Here is a 21,543-nt window from a genome sequence, read left to right on the forward strand (position 1 = left end):
TTATGCATATCGAGGTACACATACTGTAAACCACTGTACCGGATGTAAATTAATGTTCCACCTTTTGAGTTGCAGGGTGTAGCCTGAAAAACAGACTTATTGGTGTGAAATTTAAGAACAGCTATGTTGTCTCAGACAAAAGATACAGCCCAGGCTATGCCAGTGGCCTAATGGCCTGCAGGAAAAGACGAATGATAATTCTTCAGAGCATACCTTTGTCCTCTTAAGTTCTGTGGTATAAGATCTGCCTTGGTCATGTAAGATGTTATGTTGCTACATGTAACAGTTATGAAGGAGTTTTTTCAGCTGCTTTCTGAATCTATATGAACTACTACAGACCACTGCTGTAGCAACCAGTTGCACAACTTTATTACATGTTTTTGAAGAACAGGTTTGTCTGCTTGCTTTGAATCATCTGCCTCTGTGGTTATCTGATGACCCCTGCTTCTTGCTTCTGAAGAGACAGTGAACAACCAGCATTTCGCATTCACTTTCTCCATGTCACCCAACACCCAATGCATTGTATATATTTTTGTCACATAACCCTTTAGTCTGCTTTTCAAGTCTGTGAAGCCCAATTTACTCATGCACTAATTCTACAGAAACTCCTCCACATATTTGAGCATTATTTTGCCTTTCTGAATTCTCCTACATAAATTTTGTAATTTGCAGATCTGAAAATAAGTGATTACATGGAGGCAGATTCTTCCAGGTGGTATACTACAGAAGGAAAACAGCAACAGAGAAGAATTCCAGTTAGATATTGGGGGGAAAAGAATCACAATAAGGACAGAGATCAAATACTGAAACAAAGGCCCAGAGAGACTTCCATCACCAGAGCTGCTAGAACCTCAACTGCAAGAAGGTATTTTGCAGTCTGACATAACATAAAACATGACCCTGCTCTGAGCAAGAAGCAAGACCAGATGGCTTCCCTGAGATCTCTTCCAATTTAAATTATTCTGCAGTTCTGAGATACATGGGAAGCAGGCGCACATCAATTCAGACAGTGATGTAATGTTTTCTTCTCTGTCTTCTCTCCCTTTCCACAAAACTTCTAGTATATTTTTTGGTTTAGAGCAATAAGTAAATAGTGACCTGATATCTTCAGGAACATTCAGACCTTGTTTTAAGTGGTAACTCTAAGTTCACTACTGTTATATGTTAAATCAAGCACAGTTACGATAATTTGTTCTGCAGGAATGTAATTACTCATATATAACACTAACATAAAAAAAACCCACCAAATACAGATATAATCTGAATGATTTATAACAAGGAATTCATTCAACTTACTACCAAAAATATTTGCTTTATTTCCAAATAAAAGTTTTCTACTATTCTGACTACTTATATGCATCTTATTACTTATATACCAGAATCTTTAAGGTACAACACAGAGTAGAAAGTGGTTTTTTTCTGTTCAGAGAAGCAGCAATAAAAAAGATCATTACACAAGAGACTGGTGAACTATCTGGAGACAAAAACCTGGAGACAAAAAAAATTTGGCAGATTTTACTTAGGAAAGCATCAGATGTCAGCATACACTTTGTATAAATGAATTAATGTTTTAAAAATAGCATGTATTCATGATTGACCCTTTGCTTTCTTTTTGAATAACTATCAGAACAAAATGTACAGTTGACTGCACTGTTACCTGTTTTAATGAGAGTTTCAGAGGACCAATTTTTCAAGCTATGCATAAAATGTCAGGGAAATGTCACCTTCATCTTTGAAATGATTAGTAAATCTTCCAAACACGTGTGTTAGACATCTTTAAGGAAGCAGAACCTCTTAATTGGGGCTAGCAATAATGTTTCCAAAGACATGGTACATTTTAATTTTTATATACTAAACAGCCTTTTTATTAAGGAAAAAAAAAAAAAAGAAAAAAAAAAGTTGATTTCATCTGATTATCATCAAGAATGTCAACGGTTCTCTAGAGAGGATGATGACTAAACGTACTGCACCTAAGCTAAGGCACAGATATCCTGCCCAATCACTGTTTTTGCAAAAGGAAAAGGTAGACAGAGAAACGCTTTTGCAAGGCAGACAGAATTTAGTAATGAATTCCTGCTTTGCTTAATGAACGCATCTCTACACCATGAATACACCTCCATCCTCTGATCGCATAATGATGTCAAACAAAGGAGAATTGATTTCAATAAAGGCAACTTAACAAACCAGTTCAGACTTCTGAAAGCTTAGAGCCAAATTTGGAATGAACACATATTTTTGAAAAATTAAAATTTCTAGACCTATGCTCAAGAGAGCCATCAAAACAGGGCAATTTTAACAGAGGAAGAATTTGGTGAAAGACAGCTGTATAGGTGAATAATACAAAAAGGTGAAGAACCTCTAAGGCTACATCGTGCGCTGATTTTACAGTGCAGGTGGTTGAAGTACAGAGAATCACACAATGAACTCAGCAGATTTAGCAGATACAAACACAACTTCCAGGCATTTTTACATGGAGGATCTGGACTGTTGAACATAAGAAGTGTTGCACAAAACGGCAAAAAACTCCTCAATTCCTAATGGTCTCTGCAATGGTCAGTAGCTGAAGTCAAGAAAGGATGAAGATCACTCACAGCTACCACAAGCATGTTGGTGAATCCCTGGAGAGCAGTGTACATGCAAAGAACGCAACATGGAATGGAAATCACCTTTACTTACTACAAACTTAAAATGACAGTAATAGGCTTGCCAGGAATCTATACTTTCCAGACTAAGAAACACAAACGGTTCTCCCTTCCTCATTAAGAGCAAAACCCTGTATTTGGTTATTTTATAACTCAAAAATTGCAGATCAGAAGCCAACCCACATTTCAGCAAGGCACAAAACATGAACTGCTCTCAATCATGTATTCCTGATCTGCACAGGCAAATCTCCTTCAGTTCCACCAACTATAATGACACCAGCACCCTGATGAAACATGGTTCCAAATCTGTTAGGCAGCTTGTAGGGAGGGGATTAGAAGTCAACAAAGACAAAAATTGTAGCTATAAGCAGGTTAATTATTGCTGTTACAAAGTCTACTCAAAAGATGTTACAGAAAAATATAGGGAATACAGAGCAAAGGTAAGGGGTCCTATGAGAAAGACAGTTTGCAGGCTTCTCCTTAGAGATAACTGAAAAAAAAGTTTCACATGCCCTCAACTCGAGCAGAGGTTCCCTCTAAAAGGAGATTTTTCTAAGGAGGACTTTGGAATTCAGCATTTTGTATCCAAAGGAGAATAAATTGATAGACAACAGAAGCAACTTACAGGATGTTGTACCAGCCACATAAAGTTAGGACTGAAGCTTTGACGGCAAGTAGTCTGTCCATCGGCCAACAAAGCAGAGCACTGTGCCAGCTGACAGTTATGCAGCCCAAAAGATACCCAAATACAGCATTTATAAGTACAGCATGAACTGAATTTAGCATGCTGTTAGTGACTGCACATAGTACGCAGGTCAGTTACTTTAATTAGAATGCATTAGTCAGTAACAGAAGGAATTACACAGTCTTTCCAGATCTCATTAAATATATATTTGAAAAGCTGTGGTTTGTATTTGGTTGCTTTTTAGTCAAAGATATGTCACAGTATGTCACACAGTCACAGTAATGCCTGCTAAAGAAGTATGGCTGACAAATCCAGTGATGGAGTCCAGATTTGAGGCATCCAAGCTCAATAAAGTCTGGTCCCTGGAATTAGATTAGAGGCGCTGAAGCAGCTATACCCTGAAGTGCCAATAGCTGCTAGGGAATCAGTGGCCAGAAGTCAACATGTAAGGAAGGAACAGGGAAGAAGAACATGCTCTCCATATCTCACGACCTTGAAATCCACAAGCAACCATTAATTCCTTCCAGGGTCCATGAGACACCAAGAACAAGTACTTCACAGCTGCAGGCTCCCTGGCTGTAAGCGGAGACTCATCACTCAACTTTAGCACTGATCCATGCCAACCTACAGAAGACAGTACTCCATCCAGGGGAAGAGAACCCCCATATCTTTCCCTAACCTTAATGGAAGTTTCTAGAGGCCCATGAGGAACCCAGTCTCCCCAGCCAACCATTACACGCACCCATGAGAAATGAGTTGCCTGTAACGTAATTATTCATACTGTTTTGACTGGTTTAAAGTAACATTCTTTGGATTCTGCACTCTACACACTGCCGCCCAGAAAATGGCACCTAACAATGAAGATGCCTTTTGTGACTCCAAGTGGCTGTAGATGACTCACTGACTGGCTTTAATGAAGCAACCCTGGCAAATGCTACATCAAGTGATGTCAAATAGCATTAAACATCTTATGAGATCTGCCAGGATGTAAAACCTCTTTCTTCCCCAAACAAATAGCATTTTTAAATACAGACTTGTGATTGCATCCTGTTTTGGTAACCGCATTGTGAGAGGATGCATTTGTTGGATCACAATAAAACAAAGCTTGACGAGTTAACACTGAACAACTTCAGTCACATGATACACAACAGGTTCTTCAGCTATATGCACACTTAAATTAGCTGTTTAAAGAATAAAACTGATACTTTCATAACCAGAAAGATTTTGTAGTGCAACTACAGTCAAATTTGATCAGGTATTTCTGTTTGACAGCTAGCACAGTCAGAATGTGATGTTCCTCACAGATCCCTGCATCGGCTTATTAACAAAATCAGATTTCATATTAACAGCTAAAGTGACAGAGCAACTTTGTAACAGCTGCAATACACAATTTCAGCAGCTTCCTGAGGTAGGATTAATGAGTAATTTTTGTAGGGTGCCAATTAAAAACTAAGATTTTATTTCTATAAATAATATCTAGTGGCATAACTACTAGAAATACACTAGTATTTTTGTTCAGAACTGACACACGTAATACACAAATACCCACTATTTTTTCCGTTAAGAGAAACAGCAAACCAACATAGTGGTTACATTAAACAATACCACAAATATCTGTTAAACAACAGAACATGAAAAATGCAAACCCAATAGGCAGTGCTCAAATTCCAGTCTGAGTAAAGCCTATTGTCCACTGACCTCATGTCATACATCACAGCTGTATAAATCATAAGCACAAACAAGACTACTCTGAAAATACAGACATTAGAAGGAGGAAAGTCTCAGTGTGCAAGTCTCAGTAATGGTATGACAGAGTAGTAGATTTCAATCCTATCCAAGCTGAAGTTCATAAACTGTATCTAGCACAATGAGCCAAAATAAATTACGCAGCATTTTTCATGCAGAATTACAAAAAGACTTGTGAATTTTTATGCTCAGCAGTCAACAAGAGTCTTTCATGTGCTTCACTCATTACTCATGAAAAGGAAACTTCTCCAACCAAGTAGTCTCCCCTCAAAGTTCGTCAGTAGTACCTATTAAGCATTCTCAAGCTGCTTGACAAATACGACAGTCTTCTCAGTAACAGAAGAAACTTCTTTCACTGTCCCCTTTTCTCCCCCAAAAAAGGATCAATAATTTTTACAGATTATGGATATAGTTATACATGACTCAATGAGGCAACTTCTTAATAAGTATGTTGAAGAAAGGAACTGACATGATACTCTAGTTATCTTAGTTGAAAATCCTTATTTCCTCACTAATTTTCATCACATTATAAAGCTCCATTTCATTATCACACTGCTCCTGAGACACTTCAATGTCAAGATTACATTGTAGATACTATGATCCATATACGTAGAGTTAATTTTACAATGATACATGTAAATCCCACAGACTGAACAGAACAACCACACAGCAGCAGCAAGCACCTGAAATGTACAAACCCCCTCCAATAGACACCCACAGTTTGATACTGTCACTCTGGCTCTCTCAGTAGAGCTCTCCTAAGAACTAAATTAGTGACACTAAAGAGGATGTTTCACCAATAGCCTTAGAAGAAAACTCTCACATTTTTCAAAAAGCCACTTCACTGCCCCATACAAAAATTACTTAAGGCAAATCATCCCTCCATTAATGGTACTTACGTACGTAAGTATGCCACATATTACTGTAGCTTGGAACTCTCATTCACAATTACTAAATAAACACAATTACACTGTAATGAGACATCCCATTAGGTAGGAAATGCTCTCAATTCCTACCTGCAGGTTTGTCTTTTTGTCCCACTCATTGAGATAAGTATCTCCTCTCTATGCTATAATAGCAGCAGACTTACAGCAAAAAGTTAATTTATATCAGCTGTTCTGAACCTTAATTTCCTTAAAGATAGGGGCTTCCTTTTCAGATACATGGAAGACTTTTGTACCTAAAGTCTATTCTTTTTTTAACTCAGAATTTACTATTTCACTTTTTTTTTTTAGAACTCTCTGAATATATCTTCCCTCACTTAAAAGTACTAAAAAATATATTACTGAAGGATGATCCAAAGAAAAAATCAGTGATATCCAAAACATGCTATTTTATTAGCCCACTGTTAAGAGTCACTAACAGTAAAATATAAAAAGAGGAACAAAAAATTTCTGGGTCTCTTATTGTAAGGGTGGGGCTCTGAAAAATGGATTAGAATGCCATTCTGTTTTCTCAGTCTTGTAGCAGATAAGAGTCTCCCCACAGCTTTTTGCCATACTTATGGCAAAAAAACAGCAGAAGCCACAAAGCAAACCATAAAATCATACACTTAAATCTGACAATAAACTACTAGTGGCACTAGATCAAACCCATAAATTCTAATTCCAAGAAGTATTTTACAGTGTATTTTAACACTTTTAGAAGCATAATAGTTGCCTTTAAGAACAAGGGTATTTTTAACCAGCCACTTAAAAAAGGAGACGATTTGAAGCAGCCAAATTCTATCCCACTATTTCTTGTGTGTTGCCTAGAGGGTATGAGAAGTTAATAATCACACGAATCCCATCCCATCACTATGAAAAAGATGCAAGAAGCTAACCGTGATAATTCTGGCAGAGAATTACTACTTTTCTCCCAGCAAAGAGACAAACATTCCGAAACATACTGAAACTTACGCTGGATACCAGTATGTGATTTCTGTTCAAAGGGAAACTTCTGAGTGAAGCTCTCCTAATTCACAGAGAAGAATTTCACTGAGAGAACAAATCCCGAGTGGGTGTGCAATGCTGCAACATTACTATGATGATGTTTTCTTCTCAAGGAAAACTGAAAGGTCTTGAAATATTTTTGGCTGTTCAAGAGAAGCATATGTACTTATCTTAAGAACATCTATTCTCCTTCATACAGACAGCACAAACTAATTCTGCACTTAAAATATTCTGAGAGTTTGTTTACTCTGAATGAGTCACCTCCCTCAATTCCTCTGCAATTCTAATTTTCCTTTCCCCAAGACTAGGTTATTGCCCAACACTTTTTGATGGATAAAATGATAACTTTAAGAATTACGTAATTTCTGAACCTTAGTCTATGAAAAGATTACAGTCATGCTAATCTTTCACTTCAGATGTTCCTAGGCATATTCACTGGAAAGAAACTTGTTAACTCCACTGATCTTCCACCTTGTAAATTCTGGACCACTCAGTAATGCCCACATGGGACAAATTATGATTGAGTTCATCTGTTTGTTTCCTTAGTATCTCCTTTTGGATTGTTCTTACTCTGACGCACATCCATCAGGCAAGTAGGATTTACAAAGAGAAGAAACAGAACATGCTCACTCTGCAAGCAAGATGAACAGAGTTCATCCTCCACACTTCCTAGAAGCATGTAACATTTGGAGCATTTTTCTCCATGTTAAGTTTGGCTGTAAGCCAGAAACACAGATCCCAGCCAGCAAGCTTGGAAAGTGGCCCAAAGCAAAGATCACTTAGATGAACTCCAGCTGTCCGGGCAACCGACAAATGCAACTGTTTATTTCCAAGGCTTTTATGAATTAATAAGCACAATTTCAACATGGCTGCACTGGCAGCATTTCCTCTACTGAAAAGAAAACAATTGAGAGAACAGATAGGCATACCAACACTGCATAAACTTACTTTGGCCCAGTTTCTATTGACAAGAAACTTAAATTCTTGGAATAGCACAGTGGAAGTCTACAAGATTTATAAATCAAATAACTGTGAAGGGCTCCTCTACTACTTTGTACTACATGCCCTCATATAATCTTAGTTTTACATGTCATGAGACACAAATTAGTAGAGAATTATTTATATGGACAGATAAGTAAGGGAGCTGTTTGGTGACTTTAAAAAATTTAAAACTGAAAAATTGATTACATTTGTCAATTATGATTTTAGTGAGAATCCTGAAAACATTTCCCTCAAACCCACACCTGCAAAGGAAGATTCTTAAGACTACTGATTTGCTGATCGCACTATTAGAAGGAGCACTGAGTCATGGAATCTAGAAAGTGGGCATGGAAATATAAAGCATTCATATTAGGAAAATACTGTTTCCTGCATTTCATATTTTTCTCCCATAACCATTGAGAACTTGTTGGGCTTTTCTACCAAAATCTTTACCAAAAGCTGGCTTACCTTATTTTAAAGCTTTTACTGAGAACAGAATAGGATCTCTGAAGCCTTTGTTGAAGGAATGACAAATACTAAAACCCGTGAGATATGAGGTGAACTTCTATATGTTTTCTTCCTTTTGGATAATTCAGCTATAACAGATAAAACTGGAATTCAGAAATGAAAAATCTCTACAAATACCACAGTGTACCCCACTGTGTACAGTTTTAAGCATATCACTCTCCTGGAGGAGTGCATTATTGGTGAGATCAATCCCACTGGCTGTATCACGATACTGTGATGCTTCAGCTTCCTTCTACTCTGTGTAACTCTCATGAATTAATGTTACCAGAGACATTACAGTCTCCTTCCTGACTCATGTGCACTCCGGAGAACCTTCCATCCTGACAGCCAAGCTGGAAAGGGAGTCCTTTAAGGAGTGTATGGAGAAAGAACAGTGACATCGTACTGTTGCTCCATGGACATCATAGATGCATAGCTGTTTTAGTTGCCTTACATATTGCTGGAGATTATGAATTAAGATCTTTCTACATTACAGTTGTATGTATTTTTTATTATTTGTAAGAAAAAAAAAAAAAAAAAAGAATCCGAACAAAACAAGAGAAAGCCATTATTTCAGATTATTTAGATGTTAGACAGATGAGAACACACATTTTTTTCCTCCACATTTGTGTGTCTTACATGGCTTTTTTAAACATATGTAATGATGAAAAATTTTGATTTTCAGTCAGAACTTGTCTTCTGGCACTTAGCTCCACCTGCTGACAATTCCTTAAGTATTGCAAAGCCTGCATATCAAGTCTCAGTTTTATCAGTGGTTCCAGTATAATGCTGTAGTACTCAAAATAAATCTACTTGACACATTTCTATAGTGAGAAAACCATATAGTTTTAAATACATATTCTTAAAAGTAATGGGATTGCACCTATATAATATTTGCTTTTATCATGTCAAGAAAAAGGAGAAAACATTTTAAAGTGGTATACAGATTTCACTATATTACTGCTAAACAAAATTAATTACTATTTTATTTTAGCTAGGCTTAAGCACTTCATGAAGATTTCCTACTCTGTAACAACTTCCAAGCTAACACTGACGATGTAATTTTAAACTTTTGAAATGGAAATCACCATCGTTGTACTTAATTACCTGAGTGTTTAACTGGCACTGCAATATTCCAAATATTTATTTCTATTCAGATCTTAAGATGAAAGGGTTGTTGTTGTTGTTTTAACTATAATGGACTACTGCCATGCTCTGTTAATCATACTAATAGCAAGAACAGCAATAGCAAGAACAGCATTTATACCTTAGTACAAAAGACAGGCCATATTTCCATTGACCTAACACCTAAACATGAAACACTAGTTCAAGGTTCCAGCTACTGGTTAGTTTTTGTAAAGTAACATAATACATATCCAATCAATTTGGATACATTTGGGAAATAAACCCAGAAGTTTACAAGGAATAACCATCTTTTTCTTAGTATTTATCTCTTAAACGTAAGTATAGAAGAAAAAGTTAACTATGATTCTTCGGATTACATAGTGCGTTGTATAAACTTGAAGGGGCTCGAAGCCATTATTTTAAACTTCTAGCAACTTCAGCATTAAAATGATCTCTGTCTTGCATGGTTATCTCAGTAGAAAGGCATAAATACTAGGAAAAAAATATTTTTCCACATATGATGCCAAAACTGATAAATGCAATGTTCAGTAATGGCCAAAAGTAGAATTTTTTTTCAACTCCTTGCTATGGTACATCATTGAACAAAAAAGAAGCATCCAGCAATTTCCTTTTTTCTTAAAATGCACACATGAACACCAATACACAGCTAATATTCTGCAAACAATAAAATATATTGAATAAACCAAACCATATTGAAGACACTAACAATGCGTGCAGCCTGCAGTTAACAGAGGCAAAAAAAGAACGAGGAAACAAAGGAAGTCATAACACACACGTATAACACTGTCTATAAAAACACATCAAAAAGTATTTCAGAATTTCATTCCTTGTTAGCATTCTAGTGTACTGTTACCTAATGTGTGAGATGGAAAACAACACAATTTCTGCACTAATCTACTATGAATTTGATTTTATTTATATGACAGCATATAAATACTCAAACATGAAACTTTACAAAATGTTTTGTATATCATATTTTTAATTTCAAATTATAAAAAAAAAAACATTTGTGATAGAATACATTAAAATTTACTTTGTATGCATGCTCACAACACAGGCCAACTATGATTTTGTCATTCCTAGGAATAGAATTCATAAAACAAGTGTTTATGATGAAGTTCTGAAGAGGAATAAATAGCCACATTCAAATGTAGTATCAGACAACAGTTAGATAAACTGCTTCTGGATACAGACAAGAAACCTGAACAGAATCATGGCTGAAGAAACAACAATCCTCTTGAATGATACCACAATGAGCAATCAGCAGCAAGAACATTTCATTTTAATCATTTAACAGCTGCATAATTTTAAGCAGTTCTACTTAAAAAAAAAAAAAAATTCCTATTATAAAAAGCATCAGGAAGCTTATTTATTTGAACAGCCTGTTGGTGTATTATTTTTTCATCTTGAAATACAGTCAAGACTGCCGTCTCAAGGTAAAGGAATTTGAAAAAAGTTCAATTTAGATTTGCGCTGTATCTACCACTTTTTAATCAATTTTACTAACACATGATATTAACTTAATGATTAGACAAAACTTAAGTGGTATCTGACTGTCTTAAATAAATTACTCAAGGGAAATTACCCAACACTTAAGTCAAATTCCATTATTTTTCACGGTACATAGAAATTACAAGACTAAAGTCTCTGAAGCCAAATTAGCAACATTTTTCTTACTCTCAGCACATTTAATATATGCAAAAATGTATTTCCTGCATCATACCAGAAATTTCAGTACGCAGACACTGCAGGGAAAAAAAAAAAAAAAAAATCCCAACAAAAAACCACCACAAATTTATCATGGATAACTTTTATTCCAAAAAAATTAAGAGGTGAGTATTCTTTACTTTGTGTTGTACATATATATATGCAAGGATTATTTTCTCATACCCATTGAAACAGAGATTTGGACACAGGATGACAGTTTTTAGTAATCGTACACTGAGGCAGAAGAATATCAGTCTCTTGATTAGACTCATCATCTCAACTAACCCTTACACAGACAATATTCACTAGCGCTACTACAGGATGTGTAGTAACGCTACATATAACTAACTATGAAATACTATAATTACTATAACTAACATATGAAATAACTAACAAGATAGCCTACCCCAAAAGATTCCAAGCCTCCTAATCTTTCACAATCATTACCCCAATCTTTACTTCTCCATCTTTCTGTGCTTTAGCAACTCCTCCTAGATTATGATAAGCATCCAAGCTTTGTGAAATAATGTTTTGTACCAGTGAAAATGGCAACAACCTGCCAGTGCCTTGTAAATATTAAACAGTAGTGGAAGTAAGAGAATACCGATAATTAAGAGTATACGTAGAAAGAGAATAGAAATAAAAACAAACTTGGTTCCACAAATAGAGAAAACAAAAGCATTCCTATTAGAAACAGTCATTTCATTATTATTTCACTGAGCTAGTGCTCTGTGGGCCAAAACAAATGGCAAGCTAAACCTCCAAAGAAAACAAGTCACCAAAATTTCATATATGTCAAACCTAATCCATAAAAGCAAATACTACTGCTTTTCCTTTTAGTAAACACTTAGTTTGTTTGCTTTTTTTATGTAGCTTACTGTCCCTACACATAGCTGCATACAATTGAGAAAAGGAAGTTACAAAATATTCAAATTACATGGGGCCTCATCATAGTGCAAAATGTTCCTTTTGATAATTAAGAGGATGTAAATATTTAAAAGTTGCAAAGAAATCAGTGTTTGTTTCTATTCCAATAAAAGAGCAATTACTGTACATAAAAGTCACTGCTTAGTTACACAATGTGTGCAGCAATTCCACCAGCTTTTACTGTTATATTTCTACCTACAACTATGAAGGTTCAACAGAGTCAATGAAATTACCAATAGCTACTCAGCCATGTTTACTACATCTAGTTAAGGTTTTACACATTTGATTATAAAACAGTCTAATAAAAATCTAAGCATCAACTGTACAGAACAAACCAAGTCCACAGGCATATAGGGAGCATTACAAGTCATTCAAACTAAATAAAAAAAAATAAAAATAAAAAAAAATAAAAATTAAAAAAAAAAAAAAATATAAAAATCACACAACTGAACCTTTTTTTCAGACAAGTCTCCACAAATGGAAACTGAGGTTTACTCACTTCAGTCATCCCTGTGAATATCTTGAGACTCTATCCAGTACCAAAGTACAACAGAAAGACTGCACAATTCAGTAAAACAGATGTAAAACTTACCATAGAAGTCACTGATCTGGCATCTTCTTCATAATTCACTACAGGTGGTGGCTCTTTTCCATCATTCTCTTGAACTTTTTGTTCCAGTAGTTCTTTCTGGGCTGCAAATTTTGCCTCAGAGCATCTTAATTGCTGAACTGTTTGCTTAAGTTCTTCCAGAGCTTGCTTTTGGCTCAGCAAGAGTACAATACTGCAGAGAAAAATAACAAATCATTTTAAAATAGACATGACATCAAATACATAGTTTGTTTCACAATTTATTTTTTTTTTTTAAAAGACAAGCATACAAAAAAGAGCATGAAAACTCTTCAACAGAGTTATCTGTTCAAAGGCATAAACACATGATGCAATTCTAGAAAATTTCCAAAGCTATAATGCAATGCAAACACCTACTTTGCCATTCTCTTTTCTCAACCTATCCCAAAATCATGTTGTAATAAATACAGATGAAACTCCTATTTTTGTCCATTTTTGACTGAATTTATAAACACTAGGGTTCACCATTCTTTAGAGAAGAAATACAATTTTGGTTTATGATCTCCAGCAGTGAGAAATCCACTGCAATCCACATAGTTGGTAGTAATACTAATTAGCACTATTAAACTCACTTTACATCCAGTATAAATTCATCTGGCATCAAGTTAGATATATCTGCTGTCTATTCTGGACCAAAAGGTCCCCTACTGAATAGGTATTTCTGGACAGCATTCTGCTACACAAAGCTAAGTAAAAACTCTATGAGGAGCTAAAAGCAATTTTTTTCTTGCCTTCTGCATGTTTTATGGCTCTTCTCTGAATACCCCTCATGCCCCTGAATACTTCAAGACAGACATAATTCAATCATTACTGAAGGACAAGCAGACCAGTTAGAACATCTGCAGGTACCTAGATGACTCAATTATCCCCAAGAACTGCCAAAATCGAGGGTGGACAGAAGCTGCCTGAAAGACAGAATCATCCACAGTACAATACAGACACCTTTAAAGGCACCCAACTGAAGCCCAATGACATGTCATCTATAAAGAAAAGCAGAGTTCTAACAATCTGCAAGCACAGGTGAAGGAGGCAGAGGGACCAGAACTATAAGCAATGGGGACAAGCTAAAGAAAAACCACAATATTCTATCTCTGTGTATCTTTCTGATAATCCCTGAAGACAGCCACCTGCATGGCCTACCCTTAGAGAAAAAAAGTCGCAGATAATTGAGATTCACAAACTGATGCTGTACCAAATGACCATTCAAACAGGTTCATAAATGATAATGGAACCATGTCATAAAATCCTCATTGGCAAGAAAAGATAAAAATCATACCCCTATAGATGAGCACTGTACTAAGTCACCAAAGAACAGAATTCTTTACAATCAGCAGAATGATCATTCAAGTTAAAATAGTAAGTATGATGTATAAAGACACAAATAGACGACTTGAAACAAAGAAGTTGTGGTTACCTCATCCCTGGCAGTGTTCAAGGCCACACTGGATGGGTCTTGGAGCAACCTGGTCTAGTGGAAGGTGTCCCTGCCTATGGCAGGGAGTTGGAACTAGATGATCTTTAAGGTCCCTTCCAAACCAAACCATTCTATGATTCTGGGAAACTGAGGTTTGTCATGAAGACTGCACACATTTAAAAGCACCACACAAACAAATTAACAATTATTCTGACATTATCCTCAAGATAATGTTCTTTCATATGGTCCTCTTGAAAAAAGAGATCACCCTGTGAAAATGATGGTCTTCAACCACCAGCAGGGCCTTGGTGATGGTGGCTAGAATGACACATTCCAAACACTGAATGGCTTCCTTCTTATCATGATCTAGAGATAACAAGACACGCCTTGCAAGTTAAAAGTCACAAGCTATTCTTTCTCCTCAACTGTGGCAAAATGGATTATCATCTAATCGGCTTGCCCAAATCCAACACAGACTGCTTCCCATTCCATCTATGCATGAGGAATTAGAATCTATAAAACTATTTGCCTATGGCTTGCCTGAGTGCAAACTTTATAGTCCTTGTGGCATGTTAAGAGCTGCTACATCTCACAGAGTTAAGATCTTGTGTGAAGAATTCTTGCAAGACCTGGAAAGGGCAACAGGTTGGGAAGTGGTAAAAAGGTTAACTGAATTAAAAAACAAATATTCAATATGCTATGATGTTAGGAAGGCAGATGGTATGTCTTATATACACATATATAAATAAAATATAAAAACACTCCCTGTGTTATGGGTGATACTGTCATTTGAAGAAGGAAATGGATATTGATGCCAGGATAATAGCAGCAATACAGCTAATTATTGAGGAGAAACACAAAATCAGAGACCTGGAGATACAATTCTGCACATGCCCTAATTAAGAGCTTAGTACATGCAAAGATCAATTTGTAGTTTTGCCAGAATTAGACAATGAGAAATGCTTTTAAGCCCCAACCCAGACCGCTGCTGTGAAGCCAGTGTGGTACAGAAGCTGTGTCATAAAGAAGTAGGGGGACAGCTAAAGTCCAAACTGCTTCAAGTGAAGAGACAGAAAGCATGATTTTGCAGACTTTTACCATCATTTTGCTCAGATAAAGTAGACAAGTAGATTTCCTCAGCACTGAAGGGCAATGCTCAGCACATTGGGTGAGGCTCGACAATAACATAGGGCCTAGAGTTCTGGCATTTCGAGTGGGCCTCCTCACTCTCTTTTCCTGATGATAGACTTGCACTGCGTCAACAGAATAACCTCTGGCTCAGGAAGCAAGCTTTCATTTTTTGGGTGAACTACCTTTATTTTTCACCTTGTCTTGCAGCACTGATGCCAGCCCATATGCTATGACAGCAGTCAAGAGCATGCAACACTTGGATGAGAGATCTTCTGTGGGCCCTAAGCACATGCAAAAACATCCTGATCACTCTGAACTGCAGTTAAAAGGTGAGAAAAGGGTCTGTTGGAGGAAGGCATGCCCAATGACAAATCAGAAAAGCTTCCATGAAATCATCCCAGTTATCTGACAACTAGAAATCTAAACCAAATTTCATGCCTTTTAATACGACCTACAAGGGCTGGTGCAGAGTGAACTGGAATCATCTCAACACCACAAACATCTACAGGATCAGCCAAAGGAGTCTTCCCACAGTGAGAAACACAGGGATGGTCGGGAACTGTTTTCGTAGAGAGGTAACTAATAATTATGCTGAGGAAAACACCAAACCAAACAGAATATAAAAACACACCACCAAACTCATCTAGTTCAAATTCAATTTATCCTTTAAGTAACATGCAGCAAAGAAGGTAGGTCAAGAACCAAAAGACTGGAAAATATACTGTGCCTATATGTGAATTTCACCAAAGAAAGAACAGGAAAGTACCTAACCAAAACACTAGTATCATATACATTACATACATGAAACTTTGTTTATGAATAAAATCATATCCAAAGTATCAATTGACAAGTTGCCTTCAACAAAGAGCTTCAAGATTTTTTCAGTGAATGAAGAAAGGATTACCTGAGGACCTGCGTTCCAATTCACTGGTATTATAAACTCATATTTATGACAAGTTAGTAAGGTTACGACTGATTGCAACAACAATCAAAAACATCACCACAACAGGTTTGGTTGTGTGTTGTATTAACTTCAGTTTAGACTGCGATGTATTTTTTCTAACCAGAGGTAGAAAAAAACCAAAGATCTTGTACAATAATAATCTTTTACTTATGTCAATGTAAAGCACTCATTAATCCCTCACCTTCATTATTTACAATGCTGTACTACAATGTATCAGATCTACATTCAGTTTTGTAAAGAAAATGCAACAAAGAATGAACTTAACCTGATGAGCTCAAACATATTCTTGCGTAAGAAAAAGTACATCTTGAACATGAGTCTGAAAGTCTTTCACAAAACTGTATCTATACAATAAACTCCATTAGAAGGCAATCTAAATTGACTGCTCTGTCAATTTATAATTGAGCCTGATGGAGGCTGAAGTTACAAATAGCTCAAGAACTGGACCTTTGGTTATCTCAACACTGTGACAATTATATTGAACTAACAGATCTGCTCAGCTCTCTACTGAATTAGGATCTGCAGTGGGTAAGGGTTATTTTAGAGATGAGGTATTCTTTTTCAAAATAATCTCTTCTCACAAAAGCAGAACAAGATTAGTGATTGTTACTTCTTACTTACTTCTTAGGAAATTGATTATAGATACTTTTCCCTCACATTACTTTATTTTGAAATTTCATTTTGACTTACTCAGACTTCTTTTCACAAGTCTTAGAGGACTCTTCTATTTTTTTCTCCAGTTCCAACACAAGTTCCTCTTTGCTCAAAAGGGTTTGCTGTGTCTGAATCAGTTCTTCTATTACAGTTTTTAACCTGTAAGACATAGATTTCAGACACCCACATTATCAATATGCAAACTGTATATATTTGGGAACATTGTATTTTCTTCCTTAAGATTGAAAAGAGCATTACTCTTTACATTACCTTACTCGGTGCCTGGTGATCTTTTTCTTTAGATGGATGTTTATATTATATTATTAACTCAAATTATTACAGATCTCATACTAATTTCTGTACACATACAAGGTTATAGAATGATCTGCTGCCTGCAGGCTCTCCTGAAGAAAATTTCTTCCAGAATGTGTGATGAGTTCTATGAATTAATACCTTCCTAATATATTGCTGATTTATGAGACATTTTATGAAAGATGAAACCCTTCCAAATACTCAGGCAAATGTCAAATACACTGAATCAGCAGTTGGGCTGTACTCATCTCTACAAATAACAAAAATAGAAATGGACACTACCATAAGAATAATTTGTATATTTTTCTCTACAATTAACTTTTTTTAAAGCCACTCAATCTTCGTAACAGTTAATTCAAATGAAAGATAACATTTGTACAAGAAGGTACCAGTATTTGCTCAGTACTAAAAGATAAGGGGTTATTGCACATTACAACCATTGGCAATTACGCTGGCAAACATTCCAATAACAAAAATTCCAATACATATGGACTCCTTCCAGAAGGCAACAGGAGACCTGGACATGGAGAAGACCAAGGCACTCAATGACCTTTTTGCCTCAGTCTTCGCTAGCAAGAGCACCAGCCACACTGCCCCAGTCGCAGAAAGCAAATGTGGAAAGCGGGAGAATGAAGAACTGCCCATGGTAGGAGATCAGGTTTGAAACCAGCTAAGGAACCTGAAGGTGCGCAAGTCCATGGAACCTGATGAGATGCATCCAGAGGTCTTGAGGGAACTGGCAGATTTGCTTACCAAGCCATTATCTATCATATTTGAGAAGTCCTGGCAGTCTGGTGAAGATCCTCCTGACTGGAAAAAGAGAAATATAACCCCCATTTTTAAAAAGGAAAAAAAGCAAGATCTGGGTAACTACAGGCTGATCAGTCTCACCTTGGTGTCCAGCAATATCATGGAGCAGATCCTCCTGGAAACTATGCTAAGGTACATGGGCAGTAAGTGGGTGATTGATGACAGCCATCATGACTTCACTAAGGGCAAATTTTGCCTGTCAAATTCGGTGCCCTTCTACAATGGGGTTATGGCATTGGCAGATAAAGGAAGAGCAACTGATGTCATCTACCTGGACATAAGCAAGGCATTTGACACTGTCTTGCACAGGATCCTTGCCTTTAAATTGGAGAGGCATGGATTTGATGGATGGACCACTCAGTGGATAAGGAATCAGCAGGATGGTCAAACTCAAACAGTTGTGGTCAATGGCTCAATATCCAAGTGGAGATCAGTGACAAGTAGTGGTCCTCAAGGGTCGGTATTGGGACTGGTGACGTTCAACATCTTTGTCAGTGACATGGACAGTGGGATTGATGCACCTTCAGCAAGTTTGCCAACAACATCAAGCTGTGCGGTGCAGCTGACACACTGGACGGAAGTGATGCCATTCAGAGAATCCTTGACAGGCTTGAGACATGGGCCAGTGGAAACCTCATGAAGTTCAACAAGGCCAAGCACAAAGTCCTGCATCTGGGTCAGGGCAATCCCAAGCACAAAAACAGGCTGGGTGGAGAATGGAATGAGAGCAGCCCTGAGGAGAAGGACTTGGGTGTGTTGGTTGATAGGAAGCTCACCGTGAGCCAGCAATGTGCGTTTGCAGCCCAGAAACCAACCATGTCCTGGGCGGGCTGCACAAAAAGGAGTGTACCCAGCAGGTCAAGGGAGGGGATTCTTCCTCTCAGCTCTCGTGAGACCCCACCTGCAGTCCTACATTCAGTTCTGGGGCCCCCTAAGCAGATGTGGACCTGGCTGAGCAAGTTCAGAGAAGGGCCATGAAGATGATCAGAGGAGCACCTCTCCTATGAAGACATGCTGAGAGAGTTGGCCTTATTCAGCCTGGAGAAGAGAAGGCTCTGGGTAGGCCGTAAAGCAGCTGCCAGTACCTAAACGGGGTCTACAAGAAATCTGGAGAGGGACTTTTTACAAGGGGCTGTAGTGATAGGACCAGTGGGAATGGCTTTAAACTGACAGAGGGGAGATTTAGATTAGACATTAGGAAGAAATTCTTTACTATGCAGGTGGTGAAACACTGGCAGAGGTTGCCCAGAGAAGCTGTGGCTGCCCCATTCCCGGCAGTGTTCAAGGCCAGATTGGATGGGGCTTGGAGCAACCTGATCTGGTGAAAGGCGTCGCTGCTTGTGGCAGGGGTTTGGACCTGGATGATCTTTAAGGTCCCTTCAAACTGTAACCATTCTAAGATCTATGATAACCAAAAAGTCAACAAATGTACAAAACACCTTCACTCCGAACAATGCAGGAAAAATATGTACACTTTATTTCCTTCACAGCATACACCTACCTGTCTTTTACTACCCTAATCTGCTGCCCCTGTATTTTGAAGCCCAATTTCAATTTAAAAAAATTTTGAAATAAGGAGCTGAACAAAGGTAAAATACACATAGTACTTGCTGCTGCACAGATCTATTGTCCCAAATCATTTCAGATTGGGGAGCAGAAAAGAAGGTCAATTAAGAGTAATATACATGGACTTTAGATATCTAGGAGCCATGTTCTACATCCATATATACCAAACTGAATGATTTGGTTCTAAATGCTGATTTAGTTTTCTTTCTTCTTGATATATTTTATTCAATGTTGATTATATGTATTCTTTATTCAGAGAGTTCTGCATCTTATCTTGGAAGACTTAAATTACTATAAAAAAGCCATACAGTGAACGATAATTTTATTTCCCATATCAACAAGCTTTTGCATGTGTTTATGTTGAAGTGAGTGGAATACTTAAAACATTTTTCTCAAGTATCACCACAGCTCTCCTTTTAATAAACATTTTTATTGGTTTTAGGCTATAAAATTTTGTATGCTAAACTTCTCAGGAATTACAATTTTCTTACACTGGGTCACCAATTTAATATCGACTAACTTTTTTCTTTCAATATCTTGCTAAAAACATAATTACCAATTTTGTAACTACAGATACCGCTTTTTGATCAGCTTTCTAATCAAAATTTTAATCAACATTGTATTGGCTTAATAACTGATTTACAGGATGCAGATGTTACATCTAATGATCAAGCACCAATATTCAAGAAATTAAAAACAAATTAGTAAGATTGTTCATTACTGGAAGATATGAGTGCATACATGTAGGAACAATGTATTAAAATATTGTACCATTTCAAAAATATCAGATTTTATATTGCAGCATCAGACTGAAACAGGAAGTTCACGGACATCTCCCTGAAACCTTTAAGATACTTTAAAATGTTTGTATTTACTCTAGAGAAAACAAAACAAAGTAACCATATACACACTAAACTAACCTTTATCCTTGTTGCAACCTCTATTTTTTGTTTTAAGCAATAATTTTCATTCAAACTGGCAAGAACTGACATCTCTGCAGCTGCCTTGTATTATCTTACTTGTAAGTTTCTTATGACCTCGTGTTTGCCTCCTGGATAAAATAGTTTACAAAAGGGCTTTTACTGCTAATCAGCTAGTCACTATAATCCTTATTAGCTTTAACAGCCATGCAATCCCTAACGGTTAGGTTTCAATGGCATAAGAAATATCAATAAAAATAAATGCTTATGCTTACAGACTTCTATTTCGAAGATTTTTTATATTCATTTGGATATTAATTCATACACCCACTGAACAACATTTACTTAATCCTGGTTGGCTCCTCTCAGTTTTTAATGCATTCACCTTCAAAGCATAAACTGCTATTGTTCTACTTTTCAGAATATCTCAGTATTAGTCAGTGATAGTCATCAACATTTATCACGAGACATCATACCTCTCTCATTACTTACATGTTAGGTAGTCAACATAGACTTTTAACAATCTCCCTCTGTCAAACATTATCTGTAAATATAAACTTCCCTAAAAAATGTAAAAGTAAGCTAGTTTTCTCATCATGTTTCCTTAAAATATTTTTTATGAAAACCTTTAAACAGTAATGTATGTAAAGCTGTTATGTTTTTTCTTCACAGTCAATAAACCAACTGATGCAACCAAAAATTACTGATTCCAAATCAATATACATCTTCGTATCTATTAAAAGTCTGTAAAATAAATCCAATATGTGTACTGCATTCATTATATTTGGTAGATACTGAAGGTAGTTCTCTTCTGGAGAAACATATCTATGGATAAAGGATGTAACACTTAGCTTACTTGCAAATTTCTAGTC

At 36.6% G+C, this 21,543-nt stretch overlaps 1 protein-coding gene across 5 annotated transcripts in view; it reads right to left on the reverse strand.

The window, feature by feature from the left end:
- Positions 1 to 21,543, reverse strand: part of FER (FER tyrosine kinase) — a 166,161-nt gene that overhangs the window by 98,890 nt on the left and 45,728 nt on the right. For 2 of the 5 annotated variants that reach the window (XR_013958641.1, XM_080636602.1), the window contains exons 9-10: positions 17,100 to 17,222; positions 12,865 to 13,054 (exon numbers count right to left, since the gene is read on the reverse strand). The exons of 1 other annotated variant lie outside the window; for it this stretch is intronic. Coding sequence is in view for 2 of the 4 variants with exons in the window: in XM_080636602.1 (XP_080492728.1) it covers positions 12,865 to 13,054; positions 17,100 to 17,222 (313 nt within the window). In the remaining 2 variants the exon portion in view is untranslated. Of the gene's footprint in view, positions 1 to 11,750; positions 12,649 to 12,864; positions 13,055 to 17,099; positions 17,223 to 19,913; positions 21,497 to 21,543 lie in introns of those variants that run through there. 2 more of the 5 variants (XM_080636603.1, XR_013958642.1) reach the window with 2 other exon arrangements.

The sequence above is a fragment of the Psittacula echo genome (assembly GCF_963264785.1).
Source record: "Psittacula echo genome assembly, chromosome: Z".
Classification (NCBI taxonomy): domain Eukaryota; kingdom Metazoa; phylum Chordata; class Aves; order Psittaciformes; family Psittacidae; genus Psittacula; species Psittacula echo.